The sequence below is a fragment of the Vicia villosa genome, unplaced genomic scaffold (assembly GCF_029867415.1).
Source record: "Vicia villosa cultivar HV-30 ecotype Madison, WI unplaced genomic scaffold, Vvil1.0 ctg.001202F_1_1_3, whole genome shotgun sequence".
Lineage (NCBI taxonomy): Eukaryota > Viridiplantae > Streptophyta > Magnoliopsida > Fabales > Fabaceae > Vicia > Vicia villosa.
This window is the reverse complement of record NW_026705534.1, coordinates 18542-32288: the sequence shown is the minus strand read 5'-3', so window position 1 is coordinate 32288 and position 13747 is coordinate 18542. Positions and strand designations below refer to the sequence as shown.

Here is a 13747-nt window from a genome sequence, read left to right as displayed (position 1 = left end):
GGGGTAGGGCCCGTGCGAGCATAACACTTTCTTTTCCCTACATTCTGCATTCATTTTAGTCCAGATTAGCGCATTTTGCTTACACACCCATAGGTTTAGACATAAGCGTGGATACCATCGAGTACGATGGGCGCGAGGGGTGCTAATACCTTCCCCTCGCGTAACCGACTCCCTTACCCCTTTTCTCTGGTCGTGAGACCGTTGTTTTGTTTTGTGGTTTGCTGGCATTCCCTTCCTTTTCAGGATAAATATGTTAGTGGCGACTCTGTTAATTTTCGCGGTAGCGACAGCTGGCGACTCTGCTGGGGACGTCTCGACCTGTTGCTGGTCCGGACCTAGCGAGTCGATCCTAGCGCTTGTGTGTTTATCTTTGGGTGTTTTTACTGCTTTGCATATTTACCTGTTTGCATTGCATTCTATGTGCGCTTTTACTTTTCTGCATCATATTCTGGACTGTCTGGATTTCTATCTGTGGGTGGGTGTTTCAAGAGGTAAAAGGCCCAATACCCAGGCTATGAGTGATACCATAGGAACTAGGACTAGAGTGGCCATGACGGACAGAAGGTGTATGCCTGATTGATCTGATCACGTATCCACGGGCAGAGCTTGGTGGAATGAGGCAATATCGTATGATAGCGCCTACATTCGATCCTCTGTTGGCTTTTTTGACCTACCTTGGCCTAGATTTACCCGTGAGTGGGGCGGGAATCAATCATTGCTTAACAGGTACATTGATGGTGACTTCGGATCTTGTTCGTGGGTTACCGCTGTTCTTGTTCGTGGGTTACCGCTGTTCTTGTTCGAGGGTTACCGCTGTTCTTGTTCGAGTGTACTGTTGGTTCCTGTTCGTGGGGTACTATGGTTCTTGTTCGAGTGGTAGTCTGTGTTCTGTTCCAGTGTGTTGTGACTACGGGCTTTGGTTCTGTAGATTGACATTCCGTGTTCCGTATGGTATACCATTTGGGGGCCGAACCTTTGGCTCTGTATTATGTGTGTTACTGGCAGTCCAGAATGCCTGGTGGGCGGCAACAAGTCCCACCACTTTGCATCATAGCATATTTATTTCCAAAAGAAACGCAAAAAAAGTATAATAATAAGCATTTGCATGTCATATTTTCAGGGATATTCAGGAGTTCACCCAAGTTGAAGATGGACATTCCCACTGATACTGTCAAGGAGCGTACAAGGCACACCAGAGCTTATAAGATTCCGGATATTGATGTTTCGGGGTTGATTGGTTTGAGTTCTCGGTTGGAAGGGGAGGTTCTTCGTGACTTCAATCATGGTTATGGCAATTTGCTCTCCATCCTCAAGACATCTTTCGATCCAATGGCTTTGATCACCCTGTTTCAGTTCTATGATCCACAGTTGAGGTGTTTTACATTTCAGGATTATCAACTGGTGCCAACACTCGAGGAGTTTTCTTACATACTCAACATCCAAATCACTGATGATGTACCTTTCATTCGAGTTCCCGAGGTTGTGAGATTTGAAAAAATAGCTGAAGCTCTTCACATGGGTATAAAGGAGGTGGAAAGAAATTGGAAGTCATCGGGCGGTGTTTCTGGTTTCTATCTTTGCTTTTTGATCAGTAGGGCTGAGGATGCAGCGAAGAAGGAGCAGTGGGTTGATTTTAGTCGCTTGCTTGCTATCATGATTTATGGCATTGTTTTATTCCCTTCAAGAGGAAACTTTGTGAGTTTGGCGGCAATTTGTGTCTTTATGAACAAAAACCCCGTGCCAACGTTGCTTGCAGACGCTTATTTTTCGATCCATTCGAGAAGTAAGAAGGGAGGATATGTTGTTGATTCTTGTCTTCCGTTGTTGTATCAGTGGTTCATGTTGCATTTGCCGGTGAGAGGACCTTTTGTGCTCAAGAAGAGTTCTCTTAAGTGGTCAGATAGGATTGTTAACCTCACATCTTATGACATCAGGTGGAACTATTGTGTGGGGAAGATTTGGAACATCATCACTAGTTGCGGTCCATATCCCAACGTTCCTCTCATGGGAACCAGAGGTTGCATTAGTTACAATCCCACACTCGCCTATCGTCAATTGGGATATGCAATGGAAAGGGCTCAGAATGATGTAGAAGCATTTGAATCAGTGTACTTTGCTGATGGTAAAGATCCTCTGGAGCTAGAAAAGATAGCGTATGCTTGGACCAAAGTTCACAAGAGAGATCAGAATACGTTGAGCAAGAAAGTTCCTATTGCTATGGGTCCTTACCGCAAGTGGGTTGAAGCAAGAGTGGCAAGTCTGTTGTTGCCATTTGCTAGGTCATGTCCATTGTATGAGCAACCTCCCGTGGTTTTATCTGATACCGTTGCGGCTGAACTCTATATTCAAACTGAAGCGGACAACATCAGACTAAGAGCAAAGGACAATGAGGTTGGCTTGGAGAGGTATTTTCAAGATCGCGAAAAGGCGGAATTGGCTCGTAAGCTCAAGCATGCGCAAGGTGAAGGTTCAAGCATGACACGTGCCCAAAGGCGATCTCATGAAAACTTGTACCGAAAACAGCAGGAATGTGCGAAGTTGCGAAGGTCCGAAAGCAATAGCAAGAGAAGGATGCAGGATTCAGAACAACAGTTGATGGAAGAGAAAGCCAAGTCAGCTAGACTTGAAGAAGAGCTTGCAAGCTTCCGGTCCCAGCGGAGAGGAGATGGAGGAGCTCATTCTGTTGTCAGACGATCCTAGTGCTGCTGTGGTTTGGATTTGTTTGGTTTAGGGGTTTGATTTGATGTGTATTCTTGATGTTTGTCGCCCATGTCCAGGATTGTTGGATGGGGTCGCATTTTGTTATTCTGGATTTCTTTTGTATGCCTTATAAGCACTTTGTGACACGGTTATGTGTTTTGTTTGTATGAACTCAAATTCTCGGTTATGTTTGAATGAAATATGCTCAGTTTGTTGAATTATTCTCGTGCGTGGATTATTGTTCGAATATATTCTGTATCAGGGTTTCTATGTCCTATCTGAGAGTGGGATGAACTCTTGGATACCTGAAAATTGACAAACATTTCATGCATATCATTCATATATCATACATGTCATATATTTGCAGGTTTTGCAGGTCTTATATCTCATGTCTTGCTGCTTTGTTACTAGAAGGAGTTCTAAGACGGCTAATCACCCGTATCCGACTAGGAGCAATCAGAGAAGGCAGATGGAACAGATTCAAGAACAGATGGCAGAGATGAGAGCTTAGCTGACAGAGCAGATGAATGCGCAGATGGCGCAGTTTATGGAAGCATTGACTAATGTGACCAAGGGGCAGGATGACTTGCGAGTTCTCGTCGAGAATTCTAGAAGGAATGAGAATGAAGGACGCCAAGGGCTGTTTGAGGATGTATCTGGTAGGATTGATGATCACCATGATCCGAATGAGTTTGCTCGTATGGGAGGACACTATAATCCTTTCAATCAGCATCAGGGGTTTCCACCTCCACCTCCGTCTCGTCTGTTGGGAAGGAGAGATACTCAGAACCGTGGTAATCTGGATTTCGATGTTGAGAACTTTGATCAGCTATCAAGGCACAGTGCTGGGGGTGCGCATGATGAGGTTGAAAGGTATCGTCTGATTGAAGAACGTCTCAGAGCTGTTGAAGGCAAAGGGGTGTTAGGCATGGATATCAATGACTTGGGGTTGGTTCCTGGTGTGAGGATCCCGCCAAAATTCAAAGTTCCATCTTTTGACAAGTACAATGGGGCGACTTGTCCTATGACTCATGTTAAGGCATATTATCGAAAGATGTCGGTATACTCTGAGGATGAAGGTTTTCTGATGCACTTCTTCCAGGATAGTCTTGCTGGGGCTTCTTTGGAGTGGTATGTTCAGCTGGAGCGTACTCATATCCATTCCTGGAGAGATCTTGTGGAGGCTTTCATTAAGCATTATCAGTATAATGTTGACATGGCGCCGAATCGAACTCAACTTCAGAGTTTGGTTCAAAGTCCTAAAGATTCCTTCAAGGAGTATGCTCAGAAATGGCGTGAGTTAGCTGCGAGGGTTCAGCCACCAATGACTGAACGTGAGATGATTGACATGTTTACCAGTACTTTGTCTGGACACTATTACTTGGCTTGTAGTGCTTCAGCAAACTTTTCTGAAATGGTGAGATATGGTGAACGAGTTGAGATGGGCCTCAAGATGGGGAAAATTCAGTTGGGAGCTTCTTCTAACTCCACTGGTGGTAAGAAGCAAGCTGAAGGTTATGCCAGAAGGAAAGAAGGAAATGCTGATGCCATATATGGAAGAAGAGGTTCAGGGAGAAATAATTCACATGTCAATGCTGTCATGATCCCAGTACCACAACAACAACATCAGCAGGGACAGCGTTCCAGTAATGATCGCTATCCTCCCAGGACTAGGCCTCACAGAAAGATTGATCCGATTCCTATGACCTATGCTCAGGTGCTGCAACATTTGCTTAAGATTGAAAAGATTACTTTGAGAGATGCTCCGAATGCTCCGGACACACAATCTCCGAATTACAATGCGAATGCACGATGTGCTTTTCATTCAGGTGCCGTTGGGCATGATACAGAGAGGTGCATTGCGTTGAAGAACAAAGTCCAAGATTTGTTGGACCAAAAGATTATTCAATTTACTCCTACACCCAATATTGTCAACAATCCGATGCCTGCCCATGGGGGTCCAACCGTGAATGCCATTGTCAATGGTGAAGAGGTGGATAGTGATTGTGACTTTGATAGCTGGATTCGTCCAAGTATTCCTGGGGAGATGCCTCGCAACTGGACAATTGAAGATGTCATTCAAGTTACACAAGCTCAGGAGTAAATTCCTTGTTTTTACTTTTCTTATCATGACATAATTCCTACGCTCTGCCCAAGGCGTAGTGAATCATTTGTAGGGCCATGCAGTTCGCATTTTCAAAGTTAATCATGAAATAAAAGGACGTTTTTGCATTCAAATGTTTTGCTCTTTGTCTTTCTTTTTTAACTTTTTCCTTTAAATGGCAATGTTTTTTGCACACACTTGCACATAGCTTAATAAAAATAAAACTAAAATAAAAACATCAATCATGCAGATGTTCCACTACCACGGATTTCATTGGTAACAGTTCCGCTATTGCTTATTATGATTTTGACAATCCGATCTACCAAGCCGAGGAGGAAGCTTATGAAGATTGTGATCTTCCCGACGAGTTGGCTAGATTGTTGAAACAGGAAAAGAAAGCGATTCAGCCGCATCAAGAGGTAATCGAGATGGTAAATGTTGGTACTAAAGAGCAGGTCCGAGAAGTCAAGATAGGGGCTGCGCTTGAGAATAGTGTGAAGCAGAGGCTTATTGTTATGTTGAAAGAGTATGCGGATATCTTTGCTTGGTCCTATGAGGATATGCCTGGTCTCGATACAGATATTGTGGTACATCGTCTACCTCTCAAGGAAGATAGTCCTCCTGTCAAACAGAAGCTTCGAAGGACTCGCCCAGATATGTCTGAGAAGATTAAGAAAGAGGTTGAGAAACAATTTGATGCTGACTTTCTGCAAGTTGTGAATTACCCGCCATGGGTTGCGAATATTGTTCCTGTGCCTAAGAAGGACGGAAAGGTCAGGATGTGTGTGGACTACAGAGATCTTAATAGGGCGAGTCCAAAGGATGATTTTCCTCTTCCTCACATTGATGTGTTGGTGGATAATACTGCTCCTTTCAAAGTGTTTTCCTTCATGGATGGCTTCTCTGGATACAATCAGATCAAGATGGCACCAGAAGACATGGAGAAAACAACGTTTATCACACCGTGGGGAACTTTCTGCTATAAAGTCATGCCTTTTGGGTTGAAAAACGCAGGGGCAACGTATCAGCGCGCCATGGTGACTCTTTTTCACGACATGATTCACAAAGAGATTGAAGTGTATGTTGACGACATGATTGCAAAGTCTCACACTGAAGAAGAGCACTTGGTTCACTTGCAGAAGTTGTTTGAAAGGCTTCGGAAATTCAGACTGAGGTTGAATCCGAACAAATGCACTTTCGGAGTGCGATCCGGAAAGTTGTTGGGCTTTGTTGTTAGTGGGAAAGGTATTGAGGTCGATCCTGCGAAAATAAAAGCTATACAAGAGATGCCTGAGCCGAGAACAGAAAAAGAGGTTCGTGGTTTCTTAGGGAGATTGAACTACATTGCTAGATTCATCTCTCATCTTACGGCCACTTGTGAACCAATATTCAAATTACTAAGAAAAGATCAGACAGCCAGGTGGAATAATGATTGTCAAAAAGCATTCGAAAAAGTGAAAGAGTATCTGCAGGAACCTCCGATACTAATGCCTCCAGTTCCAGGAAGGCCTTTGATTATGTACCTCACAGTTCTTGAAAATTCAATGGGATGTGTGCTGGGTCAACATGACGAGTCTGGCCGAAAAGAGCATGCAATATACTACCTTAGCAAAAAGTTTACCGACTGTGAATCCCGATACTCACTGCTCGAGAAAACTTGCTGTGCTTTGGTGTGGGCTGCTCGCCGGCTGAGGCAGTATATGTTGGTTCACACCACCTTACTGATTTCCAAGATGGATCCTATTAAGTATGTCTTTGAGAAGCCCGCTCTTTCCGGAAGAGTAGCCAGGTGGCAAATGATTTTGACTGAATATGATATCCAGTATACTACCCAGAAAGCTATCAAAGGTGGTGTGTTGGCGGATTATCTTGCGCATCAGCCGGTCGAAGATTATGAACCGATGAAGTTTGAATTCCCCGATGAGGATGTCTTGTACATCAGAGATTGTAACATTCCCGGACCAGAGGAAGGACCCGAACCAGGATCGCGATGGACGCTCGTGTTCGATGGTGCCTCTAATGCACTCGGGAATGGTGTTGGAGCTGTAATTACTTCTCCATCAGGTTTTCATATTCCATTTACAGCCAGAATCTGTTTTGATTGCACTAATAACATGGCTGAATATGAAGCCTGCATTTATGGTATCGAAGCTGCGATTGATTTGCGAATCAAGTACTTGAAAGTTTATGGGGATTCCAATCTTGTCATTAGCCAGATCAATGGAGATTGGGAAACTCGCCATCAGAATCTGATTCCATACAGGGAGCATGTGATGAGACTCATTCCGTATTTTGATGAGATCACATTCGAGCATATTTCTAGAGAAGAGAACAATCTTGCTGATGCTCTCGCTACCTTGGCTTCCATGTTCAAAGTGAAATGGGCCAATGAAGCGCCTAACATCACCATCAACAGATTGGACGAGCCAGCATTTTGCTTTGAGGCTGATATTGAGTTGGATGGTAATCCCTGGTATCATGATATCAAAAAGTTCCTCGAAACTCAAGAGTATCCTCCCGAAGCGTCGGTGACTGATAAGAAGTTTCTGAGAAGGTTTGCAGCTAAGTTTTACCTCAACGGTGGTGTATTGTACAAGAGGCATCATGACGGTGTGTTGCTCCGATGTGTTGTGAAGGAAGAAGCTTCAAAAATCATAGAGGAAATGCACGAAGGCGAGTTTGGTACCCATTCAAGTGGGCATACAATGGCTAAGAAGATCTTGAGGGCTGGTTACTATTGGTCCACTATGGAAACTGATTGTCATAACCATGTCAGAATTTGTCACAAGTGCCAGATTTATGCTGACAAAGTGCACGTGCCGCCTGTGCCGTTGAATGTTTTGACTTCTCCGTGGCCTTTTGCAATGAGGGGCATTGATATGATTGGAGAGATTAAGCCTACTGCTTCTAATGGGCATCGCTTCATTTTGGTTGCCATCGATTACTTCACCAAGTGGGTTGAAGCCGCATCTTATGCGAATGTCACCAAGCAAGTGATTACTCGCTTTATCAAGCATAATATAATCTGTCGTTATGGGATTCCTGAGAAGATCATTACTGATAATGGATCAAATCTCAATAACAAGATGATGAAGGAGCTTTGCGAGTCCTTCAAGATCAAGCATCACAATTCTTCTCCGTACCGTCCAAAGATGAATGGCGCTGTTGAAGCGGCCAACAAGAACATTAAGAAGATTGTGCAGAAGATGGTAGTGACCTACCGAGATTGGCACGAGATGTTGCCTTTCGCCTTGCATGGCTATCGCACCTCTGTGCGTACATCGACTGAAGCAACTCCTTTCTCACTTGTTTATGGCATGGAAGCGGTATTGCCTGTTGAAGTTGAGATTCCTTCCTTGAGGATTATGAAAGACGTCGAGCTTGACGAGTCAGAATGGGTACAAAATCGGATGGATCAGTTGAACCTCATTGATGAAAAACGCTTAGCGGCCATTGGACATGGTCAGGTGTACCAAAAGAAGATGAGGAAAGCTTTTGACAAGCGGGTGCGACCCCAAAGCTACAAGCCAGGTGATCTGGTACTCAAAAGAATCATTCTCCCTCAAGGCGATCCTCGAGGCAAGTGGACTCCGACGTATGAAGGCCCCTTTGTTGTGCAAAAAGTATTCTCTGGCGGCGCCATGATGCTTGCAACAATGGATGGCGAGAACTTTCCGCACCCTGTGAACGCAGATGTAGTCAAAAAATACTTCGCATAGACCTGATAAAAAAAGAAGAAAAAAAGAAAGAAAAAAGAAGAAAGAAAAAAGATAAAAGAAAATGAATCAGGCAAAAGAATGAAAAAGAAACAAATATACCCGCTAAGTTGAAAACCCGAAAGGGCGGCTTAGGCAAAAAAAGGGACAAAAGCGAACGACTACATCTCGCATGCCACCATGGCAATCACTCTTCATACGTGTTTAGGGCTCCCGACCGAGGGATAAGCAAGACTCCGTGTTCTTGAGTTTGCACCTGGCAACTCAAATCCCTAAAGCATTCTCCAATTCCAATCGTCGTGTTTAGGGCTCCCGACCGAGGGATAAGCAAGACTCCGTGTTCTTGAGTTTGCACCTGGCAACTCAAATCCCTAAAGCACCCACCAAACCCCGTCGGGTCCACAAGTTCGGTGACATTATCAGATCGGGCAGTGATCAATCCTAATGAGTACGGTCTTCCAAAGCAAGGAGATGAGAACGTCGAGATTATAAAAGTGATAGCGGGATCGAAACTAATGGATATCCGTTTCACATTGCCATTTCTCTTGTATTCAAAAATTGTGTGGTTACCTCTTACTAGGAACTACTTCTGAAAATTATATGCCTTTCTTACGAGCGCTTTCGTTCTCAATTAATAAAGATCTTTCTATCTTAAACAGCTGTTTTCTTTTACTGTTTTGTTTGCATAAAACGTCCTGAGTTTGTGTTAAACTTTGCATATGAAAACTGCATTGCTTTTACAATACATGATTAGAAATGATAAAAAACCTTGAATTTGCTTCGAAGTCTTGTGTAACCAAGATGCCATGCTATATCTTGGGGCGTCTTCATGTGTTTACCTCGCAGGTACCATCCTTTCAAGTATGCTATGTCTGCGCGTTGGTGGATCTATCCAAACAGGAGGTTCTCACTCCCCAGCTAAGCGCATCTTAATGAAATTTCCTCATTCTCTCTAGCTGAGTGCGCATGAAGGAGATTTCTTCATTTCATATCCTCAGCAAAGCACGTCTCAATGCAAACTCCGTGTTTCAGAAGCCTTATTCCCCGGTGGAATATCTTCTCCCCAAGTTGAATCATGATTGAATGGTATCTGATTCCCTAGTAAGCTCTTAATGAGGTTCCTTGCCCGAATTCCTCATTCTCCCCAGTAGAGCGTTTCTCTCCCCAACAGATTAACCTGTTTTCCCCAGGAGAGTCATCTTATTCCCCAGCGGACTGCTTCTCTCCCCAACAGATTGACCTATTTTCCCCACAAGAGTCATCTTATGCCCCAGTGGAGTTGTCTTAACAAAAGGTTCTTATGCTAAGTTCCTTATCCCCAGCGGATTTCTCGTATCCCTAGCGGATCGATATGCGGAAGTATTCATCTTCCCCACTGAGTTCTCTCCTTAGCAGAGGTTCGCATGCATCTTCAGCAGAATCTGCATCCTTCGAGGATTTCCCCAGCGGAATACTTTATCCCCTAGCAAGTCTGTCACTCCTCACCAGAGTTATCTTTATGACTTGCTCTTATCTCCACATCCCCAGTGTATCGAAGATTGGCTTCCCCAGCAAGGTTCGCCAGGATATTCCCCGAGTTCAGTGGGATGCTCTTATCCTCAAGCAGGATTCATTCCCCAAGCAGAGCTCGCATCCAGATTTGATCGTCTCCAGCAGATTTCTGATCCATCTTTGCCAGCTCGCAGTTTGTGACTTCTGGTCACTCATCTTGTCCTCCCCGCAGAGTTCCATACTCTCTCCAGGACTTCTTCAGCAATTCAGTGCTCCTCCGCTGTTTCCCCAAGCAGCGTCTGAATCATGCATCATTTGCATAGCATTCGCAAAAGCGTGTAGCGTCTTCCTTCTCGGGAACGTTATTCCATACACATTCATACATGCATCATGCATAAATCATATCATGTCTGTCTCTTTTCTGCAGGAAAGTTACCCAGATTTCAAATGCTCCCCAGAGAGCAATATTCGCCTAGTCATTACAGGCGCTTATCCTGATGCTTTGTCATGCAGAAGAGGATTGTTCTACTTATTTTCTGACGTAGTTCAGATCAGTTCAAAGACATTCCTATTCCCGATGTCCCCAGATCGGTGGAAGATATTTGTTCCTATTCCTGATAAATCAGACTTTCAGTTGAAGGAACCGCCTCCGGATCTCCCAAGATCTTCCGAAGGAGCAAGCCTTCTGTTACATCAGATCAGTTGGAAATATCTACTCCCTGACGATTTAGTTCGTTCAGAAGAAGAAATTCGTTTGCCCAGTCCTGATGCTTAACCATCAGTTGAAGACGTTTTCTTTACCCGGCGTACACAGTTCGGAAGAAACATCCGTTCCTATCCTAATATCCAGTTTCAGATTAGTTGAAGGAACCGCCTCCGGATCCCCGAGATCTTACTAAGGAGCAAGCCACTGATATCATCAGATCAGATGGAGATGTTTGCCTGATCGACTTTGTCCTTCAGATGAAGATTGTCCTACTTATTTTCTAGCATCATGTCTAGATCAGTTTAAAGGCATTCTTTCCCCGGCGTACACAGTTCGGAAGAGATATTGTTCTTATCCTGATTACCAGTTCAGTTGAAAGAACCGCCTCCGGATCCCCGTGGTCTTACGAAGGAGCTAGCCACTAATTCCCAGATTAGTAGGAATATCTACCTGATGATTTAATTGCATCAGAAGAGATGTCTTCCCAGATTCCCAGATCTTGATTCCCAGATCAGAGATACCTATTACCTGTTGATATCCAGATCAACCGGCGTATCTCCTTCGATTCCCAGATCGACCTAAGACATCTATCCCGATGCAAGTTCGGAGACATCTGCTACGTTTGATACTCAGATCATTCGAGATGTTCCTTCTCTTGATAACCAGATCATTTGAAGTGTTTCCCCTGCCTGTGGGTGCCCGTTCCTCCTTTTTCACAAGTTGGAGCATATTTATTATCCGGATCAATTGAAGTTTTTTCTCCTCGCCTGCGGGGTGGTACATTCCTTCTTCATTTCAAGATGGAATCTTCTATTGATCAAGAGCGCAAATTTTCGAGTTCATTCTGGTATTCAATCTCCTTCCACCTCAACGGTTCGAAACTTTCGTTTCTCACTCGTCAGGTTCAAGAAGTTTGAATAGGGGCAGCTGTTGCACCCCAAAATTTGCCCTCTTTATTTGAGCTATAATTTAATAATTACGTTTATTTCGTCATTCAAAAATTGAAGAAAAATAATAAAGAGTTTTCATGGGTTCAAGAAGAAAGGCGTGAAAAATGGTTTAAACAGTGGAAATACGAGAAAAAATTCGCAAGTCATATTTGGAAGGTGATATGAACTAAGTTCCCGCGTTATCTTGACTGTTTCGACGATGTCTACAACTTTCGTGTTCGGCTCGGAAGCTAATTCTTTGAAGAAGGTCGTCGAATTTGCAAATTACTTGAGGTTTCGCAGTGAAAAACGGTGCTGAATGTAGGATTTTCGGACAATAAAAAATTCATATCTCACAATCCGCTCGTCGGATTCGCTTGAAAATTTAACTGGAGCTCCGTACTATCATTACCAAGATTTTATATGTTCGGACCTAAGACCAATTATGCACCAAAAATTCCCAGCATTTTGAAGAACGCCTTGATTTTTCAGTGAAAAGTATGTTTTCGAGTGTGTCGCACCGAGTTTGAAAATTCATAACTTCTTCGATTTTTATCGTATGAAGCCCATTCCGGTGGCATTTTCTTGGAAATTTCGTTAGCTTCGATTCTTCGTCACACATGCCAGGTCGGATTCTGAGCCGAAGATGAGGTTTTATCGAGTTCTTTGAGCGGTACGCGCAAAATTCTGCACGGTCGCGTTTGTTTGGACCGACGTTTCTCGTCATTCAAACGCGCGTATTTTCTTCGTCGCTTATCCGTTTGAGGCGATTCTCGCGGCTATGATCTACGATTTTAGTCACCTTCGAGTGGACGTTGGTTTCGTTCCGAGATTCAGAGCCGAACCGAGTTTCCTTAAAAACGAGCCAAAACAAGACGAACCGAGGGCAATTTAGACATTTCGCGTTGACAATATATAAACACTTTGCTCTTCACAAATTTAGGGGAGGACTCTCATAATTTCAACTCACCAATTTTCACAAACATATTCTCTCAATTCTCTCTCAATTCTCTTAAATCAAAACCACAAATTACATAAAACTTTCATCAATATTCATCAAAGTTCATCAAGATCAAGAACATGGATTGAAGAATCAAGGATCAAAGTTCAAATTTCCTCCTCTCTCCCTTAGATCTCGCGCGATCTCTCTCTCCCACTCCGGATTCGCTTTCGTGATCGAGTCGCGTTCGTGTCGTGTTCGCGTTCATATCGTGTTCGTGTTCGTGCTACGGTTGGATCTTCATTCGGTAAGCCTTGAACCATTGAATTAAGTGCTTAATTGTTGATTATATGTGAATTCAAATCTAGATCTACTCCTTGTTCTTGATTTATGGATGATTGATAATGATTGATCGGTGAATTTGCGTATTTTTGTCCGAATTGATCGTGTTCATGTAAATTGTGATTGGATTTGATGTTGATTGAATATGATTGATATCCGTTGAGGATGAATTGTGTTGTTCGTGTTCGGATCCGTGATTTGTTGTTGACTTTGTGTGCATAATTGTTGTTGATAGTTTGTGTTGCTTGTGATGTACTCCACGTGTTTGTATAAATGCATGTGATGCAATGTTGCTTGATATTTGCTCTATTTGACGAGTCGCACTTAGCATAATTGTTAACACGTGGATTATTTGATGTGTGGATGCATGTAAATTGTGTTGTTGATGTTTGCTTGTGCTTAAATGGTACGTTTTGGATTGAGTGCGAATGGCTCCAAGGCCTTTAAAATGCTTAAAAATCTGTTTTTACACGCCAGGAACCGGGTTGTCCCAGGCGGGAACCGGTTCCCACTCTATCCAAAAATGCTGATTCTCTGGTTTTTAGTACCAGGAACCGGGTTGTCCCTTGGTGGGAACCGGTTCCTGGCTTGCTAATTTTTGTGTTCTCTGGTTTTTTGTATGAGGAACCGGGTTGTCCCTAGGTGGGAACCGGTTCCCAGCTTGCTTATTTTCTCAGTCTCTGTGTTTTTGTACCAGGAACCGGGTTGTCCCTAGGTGGGAACCGGTTCCCAGTTTTCTAAAATGTTCATTCTCTGGTTTTTTGTATGGGGAACCGGGTTGTCCTATGCAGGAACCGGTTCCTGAGTGTAATTTTTTTC

The 13747-nt window shown here is 43.6% G+C and overlaps 1 protein-coding gene across 1 annotated transcript; it reads left to right on the top strand.

Moving 5' to 3' along the window:
• Positions 1-1329: 1329 nt before the first annotated feature.
• LOC131634001 (uncharacterized) lies at positions 1330-2700 on the top strand. Its single transcript, XM_058904667.1, has one exon. It carries the CDS (start codon positions 1330-1332, stop codon positions 2698-2700), a length of 1371 nt encoding a protein of 456 aa, XP_058760650.1.
• The last annotated feature ends 11047 nt before the right edge of the window (positions 2701-13747 follow it).

Bases quoted from the DNA above. Each gene is read 5' to 3' on its own strand.
- LOC131634001 (XM_058904667.1), top strand. From the start codon at position 1,330: ATGGCTTTGATCACCCTGTTTCAGTTCTATGATCCACAGTTGAGGTGT.